Source organism: Heptranchias perlo, unplaced genomic scaffold (assembly GCF_035084215.1).
Source record: "Heptranchias perlo isolate sHepPer1 unplaced genomic scaffold, sHepPer1.hap1 HAP1_SCAFFOLD_229, whole genome shotgun sequence".
Taxonomy (NCBI): Eukaryota; Metazoa; Chordata; class Chondrichthyes; order Hexanchiformes; family Hexanchidae; genus Heptranchias; species Heptranchias perlo.
Window position 1 is genome coordinate 148508 of NW_027139243.1, and position 21558 is coordinate 170065.

The window sequence follows — 21558 nt, forward strand, 5'->3', positions numbered from 1 at the left end:
CACTTTGCCAACCCGGTTAAATCATTAAATCTCATCTGTCACTGTACCCAGGTTCGTGTCACATTACCGCTGCTGCTGACCTCCTCGGCCACCTCCAGCCATGCCTTCTTCGTGGTGGAGGGAGGGCACTTCCTCCCATCAGACGGGAAAAATATTTCCCTCCTCCTCCTCACCCCATCCAGCAGCAGCTGGAGTGAGGAGTCTGAAAATCTTGGGCCTGCCTTCCCTCTGGCGTGCTCGATGGTGCAGCATTGGTTGTTTGCTGCAGTCGGAGCATTGGTGTGAGAATCCCTACGTGGTCAGTTTTCGGTAAAATATTAAAATGCCTACGTGGCAAAGAAGCAGAATGCAAAATGGTTAGAAAGGGTTAATTAGTTAGTAACTGAGATTGATACAAGTGGCCTGGCCCTCCTGCTGGGCCATATGTTTGCTTAGTCAGCAGGCCTGCATTGTCTTATCAATGATAGGTCTTTGATGTGAGTCAAGGACTGGTCTGAATGTCTCCATGTTTATGGCAGATCAATATAGGGAACGAGCTTAGCCAAAGTTGAAAGACATTCCAGGTTGGGAGATAAGGAACAGAAGGAACAGGGAAGAACATTCTAAGTTGGAAAGTGAGGAAGTTATCCCCTTTGATGTCTAACAGCAGCATGATCAGCACATGGACGATTTATGATTGGTCGGAAATAATGTAACCTCGCATGGCAACCTGTGCCCGGCTTATGATTGGTGTTGACCCTCGTTAAGTATGTTCCAACCCTATTGATTTGTATAAAAACGTGTGGACTTCTGTATGTTGTTGTTCTTGCTCTGCCAGCATAGAGGGACTCTATCAGGAGTCCAAATCAATGCTGCAGACTAAGAACCCTGCTATTAAAGATGTGTTGGACTTTAAAATGTATTCGACTTCAGTTATTACTGAACCAGACTGAGGGGAAAGAATCCGGATCGTCAGGTGGACTGCCCCTTTAAATAGATCTCCTCCAGCTGACAGACCATACTGCGCATGCGCAGTCCGCACGCCGCGCAGCTGACCGGCGGGAAACCCACAGGCAAAGGTAAGTGGCTCCAATTACCCTTTAATTGCGTGCGGAGCACACTGATTTCAACGGTCACATTACCCACGCGCCCAGTCGACCCCCTGCTGAGAACCCACTGCCCTGCAAAGATCGACCCCACTGTGTCAGATTTTGGGTGGTGGGGATCGTGTCCGATTTTGTTAGAAGGGGATTGTGCCAGAATTTAAGGGGACAGGGAGCTGTTTTACATTTTAAGGGAGGGAACAGTATCAGAAATTGGGTGAGTGGACTGCAACAGATTTTGGGGGAGTGGGAGCTGTGTCAGATTTTGGGGGGAGGGGCTGATTCAGATTTTGAGGGTGGGGCTGTGTCGTATTTTGACGAGGGGACTGTGTCAGTTTCTGGTTGAGGGGAGTTGTGTCAGATTTTGGGGGGACGGGAGTGTCAGATTTTGAGGGGAGGGGGAGTTTAGTCAGATTTTCGTGAAGGGATTGAGTCAGATTTTGGGTGAGGGGGCTGTCAGATTTGAGTTGAGTGGACTCTGTCTGGTTTTGGGGTTGGGTACTATGTCAGATTTTGTGGGGTGATCTGTGTCAGATTTTGGCATAGGGCACTGCGTCCTGCTGTGGGGGGAGCGGGAGCTGAGTTAGATTTTGGGGGGAAGGGACTAACAGATTTTGGGGGAGGATCTCTCTCATATTTTGGGGGAAGGTAACGGTGTGAGATTTTGGGGGAACGGACTTGTGTCAGATTTTGTGGCAGGGGTCTGTGTGAGATTTTGGTGAAGGGAACTGTTTCAGACTTTGGTGGATTGGACTGTGCCAGATTTTGAGGAAGGGCAATCTGTCTGATTTTGTGGGGAGTGATCTGTGTCTGATTTTGTGCGGAGTGGTCTATTACAGCTTTTGTGGGAGGGGACTGTGTCAGATTTTGGTAAAGGGAACTGGGCCAGATTTTGGTGGAGGTGGAGCTGTCTCATTTTTGGGGGAAGGACTGTGTCAGATTTTATCGGGAGTAGTCTGTGTCTGTTTTTGTGGGGAGGGGTCTGTTTTTAGGTTTTGTGGGGGAAGAGTGTGTCAGATTTTGGAGGGAGGAGACTGTTTCAGATTTTAGTGAAGGGAACTGTGTCAGATTTTGTGGGAGGGTCCGTTTCAGATTTGAGGGGAGCGTAAACTGTGTCAGATTTTCGGGGAAGAGACTGTATCAGATTTGGTGGGAGGGGAACTCTTTCAGATTTTGTGGGATGGGGAGCTGTCTCAGATTTTGGAAGGAGGGGTGTGTATCAGATTTTGGTGGAGGGGACATTTGTGTGAATTTGTGGGGGCAGTGTCAGAGTTTGGTTGGAGGGGAGCCGTGTCAAACTTGGAGTATTTGGGGGCCGAGGACTGTCTCGGATTTTAGAGCAAGTGGCGCTGTGTCACATTTTGGGGGAAGGGAGTGTGTCAGATTTTGGAGGAGGGGAACTCTGTCAGAATTTAGGGAAGAGCGACGGTTTCAGAGTTTTGGGGAGGGGGAGCTGAGTCAGAATTTGGGAGAGAGGATTGTGTCAGATTTTGGGGGAGGCAATTGTGTCAGATTTTGTGGAGGAGACGGTATCAAATGTTATGGGGATTGTGTGTTGTGTCAGATTTTGGGGAGGGGACTGTGTCAGATACTGGGGGAGTGGGTGTTGTGTCAGATACTGGGGGAGTGGGTGTTGTGTCAGATTTTGAGGGAAGGGGACTGTGTCAGATTTTGTGGGGAGGGGACTCTGACCTATTTTGTTGGAAGTTCTGTGTCAGATTTTGGGAATGGGTGAACAGTGACTGCTTTTGGGGGAGAGGACTGTTTTAGAGTTTGGTGCGACATTTACAGGGATATGAAGGACTGTCGATATTCAGATTTCCCCCAGACTTTGCCTGTGTGAACAGGGGTCTGTGGGAGTGAGTCACAATATATTAGGGTGCCAAGGTCCCAGCGGATTCAAAGGTAGCAAATATAAACCCGCAATTCAAGAAAGGATGGAGAGAGAAAAGAGGGAACTACAGATCAGTTAGACATCAGTCTTCCGGAAAATGCTGGAATCCATTGTTAATGGTGTGGTACCAGGGCACTTGAAAATCAGAGTATGATTCGGCAGAGTCAACATGGTTTCATCAAAGGGAAATCGTGTTTGACAAATCTACTCGAGATATTGCTGATGTAACTAGCAGGGTGGATGAAGGGGAACCAGTGGAAGTATTATATTTGGATTTTCAAAAGGCATTCGTTAAGGTGAAACATAAAAGGTTATTACCGAAGATAAGGACTCATGGGGTTGGGGGTAATATAGTAGCATGGGTGGAGGATTGGTTAATGGATAGAAAACAGAGTGTAGGGATAAACGGGTCATTTTCAGGTTGGTAATGTGGTGCCGCAAGGATCAGTGCTTGGGCCTCAGCTATTTACAAACTATATTAATGAATTAGATGAAGGGACCAAGTTAAATGTACCCAAGTTTGCTGACAATACAAAGCTCGGTGGCAAAGTAAACTGTGAGGCGGACACAACAACTATGCAAAGGAATATAGACAGGTTAAGTGAATGGGCAAGAAGCTAGCAAATCGAGTATAATGTGGGGAAATGTGAGGTAATTCACTTTGGTTGGAAGAATAGGAAAACAGAATATTTTTTAAATGGAGAGAAACTATTAAATGTTGGTGTTCAGAGAGACTTTGGTGTCTCCGTACAAGAAATTTAAAAAAAAATAGCATACATGTGCAGCAAGTAATTCGGAAGACAAATGTCATGTTGGCCTTCATTGCAAGGAGTTGGAGTACAAGAGTAAGGAAGTCTTATTACAATTGTACAGGGCTTTGGTGAGACCACACCTGGAATACTGTGTACAGTTTTGGTCTTCTTATCTAAAGAAGCATATACTTCCCTTAGAGACAGTGCACCGAAGGTTCAATAGACTGGCTCCTGGGATGAGAGGGTTGTCCTATGAGGAGAGATTAAGTAGAATGGCCCTAAACTCTCTGGAGTTTAGAAGAATAAGGAGTGATCTCATTGAAACATAAAAGATTCTGAGGGGGATTGACAGGGTAAATGCTGAGAGGTGGTTTCCCATGGCTGGAGAGTCCAGAACTAGGAGGAAAAATCTCAGGATAAGGGGTCGGCCTATTAAGACTGAGATGCGGAGAAATGTCTTCACTCAGAGGGTTGTGAATCTTTGAAATTCTCTGCTGCAGAGGGCTGTGGATGCTCAGTCGTTGAGTATTTTCAAGGCTGCGATCGATATATTCTTGGACTCCAGGGGAATCAAGGGATATGGAGATCGGGAGGGAAAGTGGAGTTGAGGTCGAAGATCAGCCATAATCTTATTGAATGGTGGAGCAGGCTCAAGGGGCCAAATAGCCTACTCCTGCTCCCGTTTCTTATGTTCTAAGGACCGTAGACATTCAGCCTTTCCATAAATTTGTCAGAATTTATAGGGGTCTGCGAGAGTGAATCAATACATAAAGGGATAGCAAGGATTATACCCAGACAATATTAGTGTTTACAGGGGTCTGTGGGAGTGGTTCAATATTTACAGCGTTACGAGGCAGTGTGCACATTCAGACAGTCCACAGACTGTGTCAAAAAGTCCTGAAGCGGATCAATATTTTTGAAGTATATGGAGTCGTTATCATCGTCTGTAGGAATATTTGCAGGAAATCCATAGACTGTCCGAATAATTACATTACAATCCAGAGACTGTGCCATTATCTACAGTTGATCCAGAGACTGCCCTAATATTTACAAGAGGATCCATAAACTTGCCAATACTGACGGGGTATTCAGAGATTGCACCAATATTCTCAGGGTGGTCTCCAAACTGACCAGTTGAATGGTTCAGTTTCCATCTCTGAATGTGAACCCAACCCATGAGAAGTGGGTAGAAACTGTCTGAAATTAAAGGATTTCACTCAGAAATAATCTGCAATCTGTAAATGAAACTGCTCTCCCTTCACATTAGTGTTGTTAGACTGCGGGTCTCATAGTTTCTGTTCGTCCAAATATTTATTAAAATAATGTACTGGACTTTGAGATTTCTATCTGTGTAATATTTGGAAAAGTATATGTTGTGATACAAAAATTGTTGGGTTTAAAGTTGTTAACTGAATCTGTTTGTTCAGTAACTGTAATTAATATCAGTCTCCATGGACCATAATTGTGTCACTGGAGTGTTTCTCTCTGTTATAAATAAGCATCTACTTTCAACATGCTATTCCATAGTGTCAATGGGAGCATCACCTCCCGCATTAACAGTGCTCATCGGCTCTACAGAAGGGAAAGAATAGATCTGAGATCAATAGTTTGGAATTTTACAACGGTGGATCATAATTTGAGAACAAAATATTTTAATGTTACAACAATGGGTCGTAATCTGAGAACAATGGATTGGAACAGCCCATTCTGGACTTTTGAATATCTCTATGTATATTATGATTCACTGCCATTAGAGGATCGGATATATTATGCGCTCTTTGGTTCTCAAGTAATTTACTATCCACTGCTCGCTGCTGTTGGAATCTTTGGTAAGTATATCCAACTGTTAATTCTATAAACCATGTTTCGCTGTATTAATCTTCTTGTCATTCCCCGTCCCACATTCGCTGCTGTTGGTGTTACAGGTAAGACTCTATCTTCAGCTATTAATTCAATAAATCATATTTAACTGTGTTACTGTTCTTGTCGTTCCCTGTTCCACGCTGGCTGCTGTTGATGTCCCAGGTAAATCTCAATATTCAGCTATTAATTCTATAAACCATGTTTGACTGTATTACTATTCTTCTCGTTCTCTGTCCCACATTCGCTGCAGGTCGTTTTCATGGTAAGTCCCAAAATCCAGCTCAAAAATGAAAGGGGGGCATCCGTGGTGGAAGATAAATTGATGCGGGTAGAGGGTAGGGAGATATATTTACGGGGATTCATGGGTGTGAGATTTAATGCACAATGGGTCCCTGGAAGGGAGCCTTTATTTCAGGGTCCCTGAGCGTGCATCAGTTTTACAGTGTTCTTGGGCTGTCAGTAATTGAAAGGGCCCCAGACACGGTATTAATATACAGAGGATGCAGAGACGGTGATAATATACAGGGGATCCAAAGTCGTTGCTAAAATACAGAGGATCCAGAGACGGTGATAATATTAAGAGTGGCATCCAGAAATCATACTAATAGTTACAGGGGATAAAGAGATTGTACTAACATTACAGGGGATCAAGAGAAAGTACTATTTACAGAGAGATTCAGAAATGGTAATAATAATTACAGGGGACCCAGGGACGGTACAAATATTTACAGTGGAGCCAGATACGATATTAATATTTCCAGGTGATCCAGAGATGGTGTTAATATTTACAGAGGGTTAAAGAGGCGGTATTGATGTATAGAGAAGGATCCAGGAAGGGTAATAATATTTAGAGAGGGATCCAGTGACGGTACTAATATTAGCAGGAGTTCCAGAGACGGTAATAATATTTACAGGGAATCTACGGTACTAATATTTACAAGGGATCCTGAGACTGTACTAATATTTACAGGAGATCTAGGGATCGTGCAAATATTTATAGGGAATTCAGAGACGGTACGAATATTTAAATGGAATCCATAGACGTTACTAATATTTACAAGAGATCCAGAGATGGTAGTAATATTTACAGGTGATCCAGAGAACCTACCAATATTTATAGGGGTTCCAGAGACAGTACTAATATTTACAGGGACTCCAGAGACGGATTTCATATTTACATGGATCTTGAGAAGGCACCAATATTTATAAGGGAACCGGAAACGTTACTATTATTTACAAAAGATCCATAGACGGTACTAATATTTGCATGGGTTCCAGAAACGGTACGAATATTTGGAGGAGATCCTCAGACGTATTAATATTTGGAGTGGATCGAGAGACGGCAGTAATATTTACAGCGGATCCAGAGACGGTACTGATATTTACGGTGGACCAAGAGAATGTACTAATATTTACAGTGTATCCAGAGTTCCTGCAATATTTATACGGGGTCCAGAAGCGGTACTAATATTTAGAGGAATATCCTTAAATTGTACTAATAACAGGGTGGGGTGCAGAGACGGAACTAATATTTACAGGGGATCCAGAAAAGATGCGAATATTTACACGGGATCCAGTGATGGTACTAATATTTTCAAGGGATCCAGAGATGATACTGATATTTACAGGGCATCCAGCTATAGCTGCAATAGTTACAGGTTATCCAGAGACGGACGGATTTCATATTTACAGGGGTCCAAAGACGATAGTACTATTTACAATGCTTCCAGAGAGAGTGCTAATGTTTACATAGAATCCAGAGACGTCACTAATATTTGTAGGGGGTCCAAAGATGGTACTAATGTTTACAGTGGATGCTGAGGCGGTGCTAATATTTATGGGGATCCAGAGTAGGTACTAACATTTACAGTGGATCCAGAAAAAGTACTAATATTTACTGTATATCCGGAGACGATACCATTATTTACAGGGAATCCTGAAGCGGTTATAATAATTACAAGTATTTCAGAGATCGTGCAAATATTTACAGGGGATCCAGAGGCGATACTAATATTTTCACAGGATCCAGAGACGGTAACAATATTTACAAGGGATCCTGAGATCGTTCTAATATTTGGAATGGATCCAGAGACGCACAAATATTTAAAGGGGATCAAGAGAGAGATCCCATAATTACAGGAGGTTCACAGACGGTACTAATATTTACAGGGGATCCAGAGGGAGTACTAATGTTTACAATGGATCCAGAGATGCTGCTAATATTCACTGGGATTCCACTGATGCGACTAATATTTATGGGGATCCGGAGACTGTACGAATAGATATAGCAGATGCTGAGGCGGTGCTAATGTTTACGGGATCTGGAGTAGTTACCAATATTTACAGTGGATCCAGAAATGGTACTAATATTTCCAGGGGAACCAGTGAGGTATCAATATTTAGAGCGGTTCCAGTGACGGTGCTAATATTACAAGGAATGCTTAGTTGATACTAATATTTGTAGGGGTTTCAGAGATCGTGTTAATATTTAAAGGGGGCAAAGCGAAATTTATAATATCCAGCGATGGTGCTAATATTTACATGGGGTCCATAGTCGATATTAATATTTACAAGGGATCCAGGAAAGGTACTAATATTTATAGGGAATCCAGAGATGCGACTAAAATTTAGTGGGGATCCAGTGACGGTATTTATATTTACATTTTATTCAGATACGGAAGTAATATTTACGGGGATCCAGAATAGGTACTAATAATTACAATGGGTCCAGAAACCGTACCAATATTTACAGGTTGTCCATAAATTGTGCTAATATTTAAAGGGGGTAAAGGGACGGTAGTAATATTTAAGAACATAAGAACGTAAGAAATAGGAGCAAGAGGAGGCCAATCGGCCCTTCGAGCCTGCTCCGCCAATTAATAAGATCGTGGCTGATCTGATCGCAACCTCAAATATAAATTCATGTCCAATTTCCTGCCCGCTCCCCGTAATCCCTAAGTCCCACTACTTCGAGGAAACTGTCTATTTTTGTTTTAAATTCATTCAATGATGTAGCTTCCAAGGCTTCCTGGGGCAGCAAATTCCACAGACCTAACACCCTCTGAGTGTAGAAGTTTCCCCTCATCTCCGTTTTGAAAGAGCAGCCCCTTATTCTATGATTATGCACCCTAGTTCTAGTTTCACCCAACCTTGGGAACATCCTCACCGCATCCACCCGATCAAGCCCCTTCACAATCTTATATGTTTCAATAAGATCGCCTCTCATTCTTCTGAACTCCAATGAGTAGAGGCCCAATCTACTGAACCCCTCCTCATATGTCCGCCCCCTCATCCCCGGGATTAACCGAGTGAACCTTCTTTGTACTGCCTCGAGAGCAAGTATGTATTTTCTTAAGTATGGACACCAAAACTGTATGCAGTATTCCAGGTGCGGTCTAACCAATTCCTTATATAACTGCAGCAATACCTCGCTGTTTTTATATTCTATCCCCCTAGCAATAAACGTCAACATTCTGTTGGCCTTCTTGATCACCTGCTGCACCTGCATACTAACGTTTTGATTTTCTTGCACTACGACCCCCAGATCCCTTTATACTGCAGTACTTTCCAGTTGCTGCCATTAAGATAACAACTTGCTCTCTGATGTTTCCTGCCAAAGTGCATAACCTGACATTTTCCAATATTGTATTGCATCTGCCAATTCTCCGCCCACTCACCCAGCCTGTCTATATTCCCTTGTAAGTTTTTTATGTCCTCCTCACTCTCTACTTTCCCTCCCATCTTTGTATCATCTGACAACTTTGATATGTTACACTCGGTCCCCTCCTCCAAATCGTTAATATAGCTTGTAAAGAGTTGGGGACCCAGCACCGACCTCTGCGGAACACCACTGGTTATTGTTTGCCAGTCCGAAAATGAACCATTTTTCCCAACTCTCTGCTTCCTGTTAGCTAACCAATCCTCCACCCATGCTGGAATGTTACCACCAATCCAGTGATTCTTTATCTTGAGCAATAATATTTTATGTGGCACCTTGTCGAATGCCTTCTGGAAATCTAAATACACTACGTTCACTGGTTCCCCTTTATCCACCCTGTACGTTATGTCCTCAAAGAACTGAAGCAAATTTGTCAGACATGACTTCCCCTTCGAAAAGCCATGCTGACTTTGTCCTATTAAATTATGTTTATCCAAATGTTCCGCTACTGTCTCCTTAATAATAGACTCCAAAATTTTACCCACCACAGATGTTAGTCTAACTCGTCCATAATTTCCAGCCTTCTGCCTACTACCCTTTTTAAATAAGGGTGTTACATTAGCAGTTTTCCAATCTGCCGGAACGTTTGCTGAGTCCAGAGAATTTCGGAAAATTATTGCCAGAGCATCCACAATCCCTGCTGCCACTTCCCTCAAGACCCTAGGATGTAAGCCATCAGTTCCAGGGGATTTATACGCCTTGAGTCCCATTAATTTTCTGAGTACCAATGCCTTCGTGATTTCAATGGTATTTCGCTCCTCTCCGCCTCGAGCCCCCTGTTTGTCCAGTGTTGGGATATTCTTAGTGTCCTCTACCGTAAAGACTGAAACAAAATATTTGTTCAGCATTTTTGCATCTCCATGTTTCCCACCATTAATTTCCCGTTCTCATCCTCGAAGGGACCTACGTTTGCCTTAGCCACCCTTTTTCTTTTTATATAACTGTAGAAACTCTTGCTATCTGTTTTTTATATTTTTTGCTAATTTATTTTCATCATCTATCTTCCCTTTCTTAATCAATCCTTTGGTTACTTTTTGCTGTCTTTTGAAGGCTTCCCAATCTTCTATCTTCCCACTAAGTTTGGCTACCTGATATGTCCTTGTTTTTAGTCGGATACTATCCTTAACTTCGTTACTTAGCCACGGATGGCTGTCATTACATTTACACCCTTTTTTCCTCAGTGGAAATTTTTTTTTTTTAAATTTTAAAATAACTCCTTAAATGAACACCACTGCTGATGTACCGTCTTACCCTTTAATCTATTTTCCCAGTCCACTTTGATCAATTCCGCTCTCATACCATCATAGTCTCCTTTATTCAAGCTCAGGACGCTCGTTTGAAATCCAACCTTCTCACCCTGTAATTTTATATGGAATGTAACCATGTTATGGGCACTCATTCCAAGGGGATCCTTAACTAGGACATTGTTAATTAATCCTCTCTCATTACACAGGACCATGTCCAAGGTTGCTTGCCCCCTTGTCGGATCAGTTACATACTGCTCAAGAAATCCATCCCCAATGCACACAATAAACTCGTCCTCAAGGCTGCCCTGCCCAATTTGATTTGTCCAGTTAATATGATAGTTAAAATCCCCCATAATTATAGCTGTTCCCTTTTTACATGCCCCGACTATTTCCTGGTTAATACTTCTTCCAGCAGAGTTGCAACTATTAGGAGACCTATATACTCCGCCCAATAGTGTTTTTTCCCCTTATTATTCCTTGTCTCTACACAAACTGTTTCCTTATCCTGATCCTTTGTCCCAATATCATTTCTCTGTATTACAGTGATTCCTTCCTTTATTAACATAGCCACCCCACCTCCCCTTCCTTCCTGCCTGTCCTTCCAGATTGTTAAATACCCTGGTATATTTAAGTCGTTGTCACCCTGCAGCCATGTTTCTGTAATGGCCATAAGATCATACCCATACGTAGTTATTTACGGGGGATACAGAGATGGTACTAATATGTACAGACGATCCAAAGACGCTACTATTATTTATGGAGGATCCTGTGATGGTTCTAATATTTACAGGGGATCAAGAGATGGTTGCAATGTTTACAGGGGATACAGAGACACTGCTAATATTTACAGGGGATCCGGAGTCGAATTTCATATCTGCAGGGATTCCGAGACGGTGCAAATGTTTACTGGTGATCCAAAGGCAGTACTAATATTTGTGGGGGATCCAGAGACCGTGCTAATATTTACTGGGGATCCAAGACTGTACTAATGTTTACAGTGGAACCAAAGGGAGTACTAATATTTGCAGAGGATCCAGAGAGAGCGCTAATGTTTACGAGGGATCCCGAGGCAATATTAATATTTGCAGGGGATCCAGAGACAACACTAATATTTACATCGGATCCAGTGACGGTACTGATATTTACACAGCATACTGAGATGGTATTAATATTTACAGGGGTATCCAGAGCTGTGCTAATATTTACAGGAGATCCATAGAGAGAGTTAATGTTTACAGGAGATCAAGAGATCACTCAAATGTTTGCAAAGGATCCAGAGATAATAATATTATTTTCTGTGTCCCAGAGATTTTAATTATATTTACAGGGGGTCCAGAGTCCGAATTAATATTCACAGGGAATGCAGAAACGGTGCTAATATTTACAGGGAATCCAGATTGTGTGCTAACATTTACAGGAGATCCAGTGATCGTACTGCTATTAACAGGGGATCCTGAGATGGCCCTAATATTTATAGCGGATGCAGAGAATATAATAATGCTCGCAGGGGCCCAGAGACGGTGATAATATTTACAGGGGATCCAGAGAGGTAATAATGCTAACAGGGGTTCCAGAGAAAGTTCTAATGTTAACAGGAGATCCAGAGTTTGTGCTAACATTTACAGGGGATCCATATACGGTACTAATATTCATAGGGGATCCAGAGACCTTATTAATATTTACAGGTGACGTAGAGGTCGTCACAATATTCACAGGCGATCCAGAGACGTTAATTAAATTTACACGTGATCCAGAGATCACAATAATATTTACAGGTTATCCAGAAATCATCCCAATATTTACGGGCGATTCAGACACGTTATTTAAATTTACAGGAGATCTAGAAATCATAATAATATTTACAGGGGACCCAGAGATATTAATAATATTGACAGGGCATCCAGAGGTGTAATAATATTTAAAGGGGATCCAGAGGCTTTACTAATATTTACAGCGGATCCATAAACGATATTAATGCTTACAGTGGACCCCGAGATCATACTAATATTTCATGGGATCCAGAGATGTTTCTAATATTTGGTTGGGATACGGAGACGATACTAATATTTACGGTGGATCCAGAGACAATTGTAATATTTACAGGGAATCTGGAGACAGTTGTAATATCTGCAGGGGATCCAGAGATGGATTTCATATTTACAGTGGATCCAGAGACGGCACTAATATTTGTAGGGGACCAAGAGACGTTACTAATATTCATAGCGGATACATAGGCCGTGCGACTATATACAGTGGGTCTAGAGCCGGTACTAATATTTAAAGGGGACCCATGGGCAATAATAATATTTTGAAGAGGTCCAGAGGCGGTATTAATTTTTTAGATGGTCCACGGGCGGTACTAATAATTCAAAAAGGTCCCAGAGAACGCACGAATATTCACAGGGGATCCAGAGATCATACTAATATTTACAGTGGACCCAGAAATGGTTATAATATATATGGGGGATCCAGAGACGGTACTGATACTTGCAGCGGATACAAAGACGGTACTAATATTTACAGGGGATCCAGAAACGTTACTAATATTTATAGGGATGCCGTGTCGGTAATTCTACTTACAGGGGTCCGTAGAGTGGACTAATATTTCGAGGGGATCCAGGGATTTTACTAATATTTACGTGGGTCCAAAAAAGGTGCCAATATTTAAAGGGGTCGAGAGATTTTACTAATTATTAAGGGGGTCCATTGACGGTGCTAACCTTTATAGGGGTCCAGAGACTTTACTAATATTTCGAGGGGATCCAGAAGCGGTAATGAAATTTACAGGTGACTGACAAACTGTGCTCATACTTACGGGTGATCTGTAGAGGTGTTACTCGTTACAGGGCATCCAGAAACGGAACTAATATTTATCTGGAATCGAGGGACCGTACTAATATTGATATGGGATCCAGAGATGGTACTTGTAATCCAGAGCTTGTACTGTCCAGATCCACTGTAAATGTTAGTACCGTCTCTGCATTCCACGTTAATATTATGAGAGTCTCAGGATTGCCTGCCAAATATTAACATCATCCCTGGACGCTGTGAAAATGTTAGCACAAACTCCGAATACCCTGCAAATATTAGTGTGCTCTCTGTCAAATGTAAATATTACTATGGTCTCTGAATTCCCTGTAAGTTTTAATACTGATTCTTGATCCCCTTTAAATATTAGTGCGATCTCTGGATTATGTGTAAATTTTAATAACGTCTCAGGATCGTCTGTGAATATTTCTACCTTCTCTGGATCCATTGTAAATAATGGTAATATATGTGGATAACCTGTGAATATTTGTACCATCCCTGGATTCCCTGTAAATAATGGTACTATATGTGGATAACCTGTGAATATTTGTACCATCCCTGGATTCCCTGTAAATATTATTACCGAATCTGGATCTCCTGCAAGAGATCCAGAGTAATATTTAAATTTGACCCAGAGAACACACTAATATTTACAGGGTATCCGGAGTTTGTGCTAACATTTGCATAGCGTCCAGGAATGATGTTAATATTTGGCAGGCAATCCTGAGACTAATAATATTAACAGGGAATGCAGAGACGGTACTAATATTTACAGTGGATCTAGATACGGTACTTAGACTTTCAGTGGATCTAAAGAAGGTACTAATTACTACAGGTACTGCAGGAGATCCAGAGATGGTACTAATTTTTACAGCGGTCCAGGAAGCTTTCTAGTATTTACAGTGGACCCAGGGATGTTACGAATATTTACAGGGGATCCAGGAAGAGTGCAAATATTTACAGGGAATCCAGTGACGGTACTAAAATTAAAGGGGATACAGGAAAGGTACCAATAGTTACAGGGGATCGCCAGAAGATCCTACTACTCACCAGGGGATCCAGAGTTCGTGCGAATATTGACAGGTAATCCAGAGAAGGTACTAACATTTAATGGGGATCGAAAGGCAGTACTAATATTTACAAGATGTCCAGAGACTGAACGAATATACAGATGAGATCCACAGATGATACCATCAATTATATTGGATCCAGAGTTCATGTTAATATTACAGGTGATCGAGAGACTGCACTTATATATACAGGGGATCCAGGTACTTCACTAATATTTACAGAGTATCCAGTGACGTTAATAATATTTCAGGGGATCCAGAGACAGTGCTAATATTTATAGGAGAACTAGGGACGGTGGTAATATTTTTAGGGAATCCTGAGACTTTACTAATCTTGACAGCGGATCCAGTGGCAGTATTAATATTTTACGGGGGTGCATGATGGTACTAATAATTACAGGTGAACCAGAGATCGTGCCAATATTGACAGGGGAACCAGAGGTTATAAGAATATTTATAATGTATCAGGTGACGGTAATAATATTAATAGGTGAACTATAGAATCATAGAATCATACAAAAATTATGGCACAGAAGGAGGACATTCGGCCCATCGTTTCCGCGCCGGCCGAAAATGAGCCACTCAGCCTAATCCCACTTTCCAGCTCTTGGTTCGTAACCTTGTAGGTTACGGCACTTCAGGTGCACATCCAGGTACTTCTTAAACGATTTGACGGTTTCTGCCTCGACCACCCTTTCAGGCAGTGAGATCCAGATCCTCACCACCCGCTGGGTGAAAAAGAAATTCTCAGCTCCCCTCTAATCCTTCTACCAATCACTTCAAATCTATGCCCCCTGGTTATTGACCTATTTAATAAGGGAAATAGGTCCTTCCTATCCACGCTATCTAGTCTCCTCATAATTTTGTACACCTCAATTAAATCACCCCTCAGCCTCCTCTGTTCCAAAGAGAACAGCCCCAGCCTATCCAATTTTTCCTTACAGCTAAAATTCTCCCGTCCTGGCAATATCCTCGTAAATCTCCTTTGTACCCTGTCTCGTGCAATTATATCCTTCCTGTAATGTGGTGACCAGAACTGTACACAGATCGAGAGACTATACTAATACTTACAGGGTATCAACAGACGAAATTATATTTTACAGGGGAATCCCGAGATCACAGTAATATTTACAAGGTGTCTAGAGATGGTTCTAATATCTAAATGGGATCCAGGGACGATATTAAAATTTACAAGGGTTGCAGAGAGAGTAATAATATATGATGTGGAGATGCTGGTGATTGACTGGGGTGGACAAATGTAAGGAGTCTTACAACACCAGGTTATAGTCCAACAGCTTTATTTAAAATCGCATGCTTTCAGAGGCTTTCTCCTTCGTCAGGTGAGTGTGGGATTCGATAAAGGTACAGCATATATAGTCAGAGAACAATGCCTGGTGATTACAGATAATCTTTCTAACTGCCAGTTATCAATGCAATCAAAGGAGTTGAATAGTGTTCAGACAGAGAAACATTACATACAAGGCTACTGCATACATTAACAGTCAGAACATAAAGACAGCGAGAGAGAGAAACATCCGAAAAGCAGAGAAAGAGAGAGAATGACCAGTTGTATTAAAAACAGATAACTTTTTTTCGCTGGTGGGGTTACATGTAGCGTGACATGTACCCAAGATCCCGGTTGAGGCCGCCCTCATGGGTGCGGAACTTGGCTATCAATTTCTGCTCGACGTTTTTGCGTTGTCGTGTGTTTTGAAGGCCGCCTTGGAGAACCCTTACCCGAAGTTTGGGGAATACTTCAGCAGTCAAGGACATTCAGCCTCCGATCTTCGGGTAAGCGTTCTCCAAGGCGGCCCTCGAGACACACGACAACGCAAAATCGTCGAGCAGAAATTGATAGCCAAGTTCCGCACCCATGAGGACGGCCTCAACCGGGATCTTGGGTTGATGCCACGCTACATGTAACACCACCAGCGAAAAAAAATTATCTGTTTTTATACAACTGTTCATTCTCTCTCCTTCTCTGCCTTTCGAATGTTTCTCTCTCTCTCTCTCTGTCTTTATGTTCTGACTGTTAGTGTATTCAGTAACCTTGTATGTAATATTTATCTGTCTGAACACTATTCCACTCCTTTGATTGCATTGATAACTGGCAGTTAGAAAGATTATCTGAAATCACCAGGCATTGTTCTCTGACTATATATGCTGTACCTTTATGGAATCCCACACTCACCTGACGAAGGAGGAAACCTCCGAAAGCTTGTGATTTTAAATAAAGCTGTTGGACTATAACCTGGTTTTGTAAGACTCCTTACAGTAATAATATATACAGGGGATCCGCAGACGATACTAATATTTGCAGTGGATGCAGGAATCGTACTACTATTTGTCGGGAATCCAGAGACTGAAAGAATATTTACAGGGGATCCCAAGATGGTACTAAAATTTAGAGAATCTAGAGATAGTACTAATATTTACAGTCGAATCCAATGTCGGTATTTCTATTTAAAGGGGTCCAGAGACGGTATTAATATTTACAGGGGATCCAGGGACGGTAATAATATTTACAGGGGATCCACAGATGATACCAGTATTTACAGGGGCATCCAGATATCTTGCTAATATCTTTAGGGGATCCAGAGACGGTAATAACATTTACAGGGGATCCAGAGATTGTACTTATATTTACAGCGGATCCAGAAACTTTACTCATATTTACAGTGGATCCAGATATTGTACCAATATTTACAGGGGTCCAGAGACGGCACTAATATTTACAGGGGATCCAGAAATGTTACCAATATTTAGAGGATATCCAGAGTCTGGTGTAATATTTACAGGGGATCCACAGATATCGCACCAATATTTACAGGGGATCCACAGATTTAACTAATATTTATTGGGGGACCAGAAAATGTACCAATATTTCCAGGATATGCAGAGACGATAGTAATTTTTACGGGGATCCACAGCTGATAATAATATTTACAGGGACATCGAAAGGTCGTGCTAATATCTTCAGGGGATCAAGAGATTTTACGAATATTTGAAGGGGATCGAAAGAGGGTACCAATATTTACAGGTGGATCCACAGATGTTATTAATAGTTACAGGGGGATCCTGGGACGGTACTAATATTTTCAGGAGATCCAGAGTGGGTACTAATATATACAGGGGAATCCAGAGAAGGTACTAATATTCATAGCGGGGTCCCGAGACGATACTAATATTTACAGAGAATCCAGAGATGGTATTAATATTTACAGGGGATCCGGAAGTTGTACTAATATTTACAGTGGATCTGGAGATCGTACTAATATTTACAGAGGATCCACAGATCATATTAATAATTACAGTTGATCTGGATACGGTACTAATATTACAGGGGTTACAAAGACGGTATTAATATTTGAAAGGGATCCATAAACGATACTAATGTTTGCAAGGGATGTACAGATGCTATTAATATTTGCAGTGGAGCCAGAGACAGTACTAATATTTACAGCGGATCCGGAGAAGCTATTAATATTTGAAAGGATATTTAAAGAAAAGGCATTAATATTTACCTAGAATCTAGAGATGGTACTAAAATTTACTTCCAATCCAGGGACGGTACTAATGTTTACAGGTGATCCAGAGAAGGACCAATATTTACAGGGGATCCAGAAACAGTATTAATATGTACAGGAACATAGAGATGGTATTCATCTTAAGAGTGGAACCAGAGTCGGAACTAATACTTCCAGAGGATGGAGAGATTGTGCAAATATTTACAGGGTTGCTAAGATCATGCTAATATTTACAGGTAATCCAGAGGCGGTGCTAATATTTACGGAGGATCCAAAGATGGTATTAATATTTACAGTGGACCCAGAGATGGTACTAATATTTACATGCAATCCAGGGACGATACGAATATTTAAAGGAGATCCAGAAAAGGTACTACTATTTGCAGGGGATCCACATGTGTTACTTCTATTTACAGCGGATCCAGTAATGGTACCAATAGTTACGGGGGATCCAGAGAATGTAATAATATTTGTAGGGGTCCAAACAATGTAATAAAATTGCAGAGGATCAAGAGATGTTACTAATAACTATAGGGAATCCAGAGACGGTATTAATATCTCCAGGGGATCCAGACACTGTGCAAATATTTACTGGGGATCCAGAGATGTTACAGATATTGACAGGGGATCCAGAGATGGCACTAATATTTACAGGAGGCCCCGGGACCGTAACAATATTTACAGGGGATCCCGACACGGTACTCATATATACAGGAGATGAAGGGATGGCACTAATATTTACAGGCGATTCGGAGTCATTACTAATATTTAAAGGGGATCCAGATATGGTAATAATATTTACGGTGGCCCAGAGACGGTAATAATACTCACAGGGATCCAGAGTCAATACTAATTGGTAAAGTGGATTCAGAGATCACTCCAATATTTACAGGGGATCGAGAGATTGTACTTTTATTTACAGGTGATCTACAGACTGTACTAATATTTCCATGGGATACAGAGTTCGTGCTAATATTTAGAGGTGATCCAGAGACGGTACTAATATATAGAGGGGAGCCAGTGATATACTAATATTTACAGGGGATCCAGAGAAAGTGCTAATGCTTATAGGGAATCCAGGGACGGTACGAATATTTAGAGGGGACCCGGAAGTCGTACTAATATTTAAAGGGGATCCACAGTTTATACGAATATTCATATGGCGTTCCAGAGGACGTACTAATATTTACCGGGGTCCAGAGACGATATTAATATTTACAGGGGATCCAGAGTCGATACGAATATTTATAGGGTAACCAATAATCACACCAACATTTACAAGGAATCCAGAGATCGTACACATGTTTACAGGTGACTCACAGACGTTACTGATATTTACATGGGATACAGAGTTCTTGCTAATAATTAGAGGTGATCCAGGTACGGTGCTAATATTGTCAGAGAATCCAAAGACGCTACTAATGTTTACAGGGGATCCAGAGATCGCCCTATTGTTAACAGGCGATCCGCGGATAGTATTAATATTGACAGGCGATCCATAGTCGTTACTAATATTTACAGCGGATCCAGAGAAGGTGCTAATATTTTAGGGAATCCAGAGATGGTACTAATATTTACAGGGGACCCAGAAATGTTAAAAATATTTAGAGTGGATCCAGTGACGGTGCTAATATTTACAGGAGACCCAGAGATGCTACTATTAATTACAGGGTATCTAGAGACAGCAGTAATATTAGAAAGGGAGCTAAGTATTAATATTTACAGGGGATCCAGAGATCGCCCTATTGTTAACAGGCTATCCGCCGATAGTATTAATATTTACAGGCGATCCATAGTCGGTACTAATATTTACAGCGGATCCTGAAACGGTACTAATATCTACAGGGAAGCCAGAGCCAGTACTCATATTTACAGGGGATCCAGAGACGGAGCTAATATTTACATTGTGTCCCAGCCTGATGTATAATTTCCTTGTTTACTTCCCTTCCTTGCAGTAAACTTATTAACGATTATGATCCTCTCTCGGGGAAAGTGCGGTCTCTCCAAATGTGTCACTCGGTACCTATTGGCCATGGCAGTGGGCGATCTACTGGTCGTTATCACTGATCTGATACTCAGGCAGATTCCGATTGCTTATCAGGTTCATTTTCAGTTCCTGGATTCAATCCCCGTGTGTAATATCCACGCCGTCCTGCTTTTCGCGGCCACAGACTGTTCTGTCTGGTTCACCGTTACTTTCACATTTGATCGTTTTGTGGCCATTTGTTGTGAGAAGCTGAAAAGTAAATATTGCACCGAGAAAACGGCAGCTGTGGTTCTGGGAACAGTGAGTGTGCTGGGCTGTTTGAAGAATATGTTCTGGTACTTTATGTTCAGGCAGCAGTATTTACTTTCCAATCAACCCTGGTTTTGTGAGACAACAAACAATGTTTTAGAATCACGTGTGTGGGCAGCAATCGAACTACTTCATTACATCCTCACCCCGTGTGTCCCATTCGTTCTGATTCTGCTGCTCAATGCTTTCACCGTCAGACACATTTTAGTGGCCAGCAGCGCCCGCAGGAGACTCCGGACTCACAGCAGCAGGGAGAGCCCCAGAGACCCAGAGATGGAGAGCCGAAGGAAATCCATAATTTTACTGTTCGTTATATCAGGGAACTTTATCCTGTTGTGGGCAGTGTTTACTCTGACTTGTATATGGAGCCGGATGTTGTTTTTGGGGTATGGGTCTGTGATTGCACCTGACTTTGTACAAGAACTGGGATTCATGCTCCAGCTCCTGAGTTGCTGCACAAACACATGTATTTATGCCGTCTCACAGACTAAATTCAGAGAGCAGTTGAAGAATGTGGTGACATATCCCTTTACTGCATGTGTTAAATTCCTGAAATAATGAGACGATCAGAAGAGTTCTCTCTCATACTGTATCTGATTCTCTCTCCACCAGGCTCCTAACACTGTCTGTTCTGCAATCACTGAAACACTATAAACCAGAGGCAATTTATCAAATCATTTAAAGCGCTTGTCCAAATTCATATCTCAAGCAGTATAAGTTGTAAAATAATATGTCGCAAATAATTGCACCAAATGTTTCACCATGTCGGAGAATTTAAATGTAATAAAATAAACAACAATACAAGGTGCCGGTGACAGGTGTGTTAAAGGGGCGGGACGCAGAGGAGATATCAGGACTGTCCACATTCTCAAACCAATGAACCCCAGGAGAGCAGTGAGTAGTAAAGTCCACACTCTCTCCCACACATACACACTTGCGGAGAGCAGTGAGTAGTAAAGTCCACATTCTCTCCCACACATACACACTTGGGGAGAGCAGTGAGTCGTAAAGTCCACACTCTCTCCCCACACACACACTTGGGGAGAGCAGTGAGTGTAAAGTCCACACTCTCTCCCACACATACACACTTGCGGAGAGTAGTGTGTAGTAAAGCCCACACTCTCTCCCACACATACACACTTGGGGAGAGCAGTGAGTCGTAAAGTCCACACTCTCTCCCACACATGCACACTTGCGGAGAGCAGTGAGTACTAAAGTCCACACTCTCTCCCACACATGCACACATGCGGAGAGCAGTGAGTAGTAAAGTCCACACTCTCTCCCCATCACACTCCTGGGGT

General features: G+C 42.0%; 1 protein-coding gene across 1 annotated transcript; it reads left to right on the plus strand.

Annotated features, from left to right (window-relative positions):
• The first annotated feature begins 1006 nt into the window (after window positions 1-1006).
• On the plus strand, window positions 1007-20815 carry LOC137310153 (probable G-protein coupled receptor 139). The gene is made up of 3 exons (XM_067978126.1): window positions 1007-1058; window positions 16151-16225; window positions 19917-20815. Exons 1-3 carry the CDS (start codon window positions 1007-1009, stop codon window positions 20813-20815), a joined length of 1026 nt encoding a protein of 341 aa, XP_067834227.1.
• Window positions 20816-21558: the final 743 nt, after the last annotated feature.

Bases quoted from the DNA above. Each gene is read 5' to 3' on its own strand.
- LOC137310153 (XM_067978126.1), top strand. From the start codon at position 1,007: ATGCGCAGTCCGCACGCCGCGCAGCTGACCGGCGGGAAACCCACAGGC. The intron at 1,059-16,150 runs GTAAGTGGCTCC...TGTGTTTTGAAG, and splicing joins CGGGAAACCCACAGGCAAAG to GCCGCCTTGGAGAACCCTTA. The intron at 16,226-19,916 runs GTAAGCGTTCTC...CCTTCCTTGCAG, and splicing joins ATTCAGCCTCCGATCTTCGG to TAAACTTATTAACGATTATG.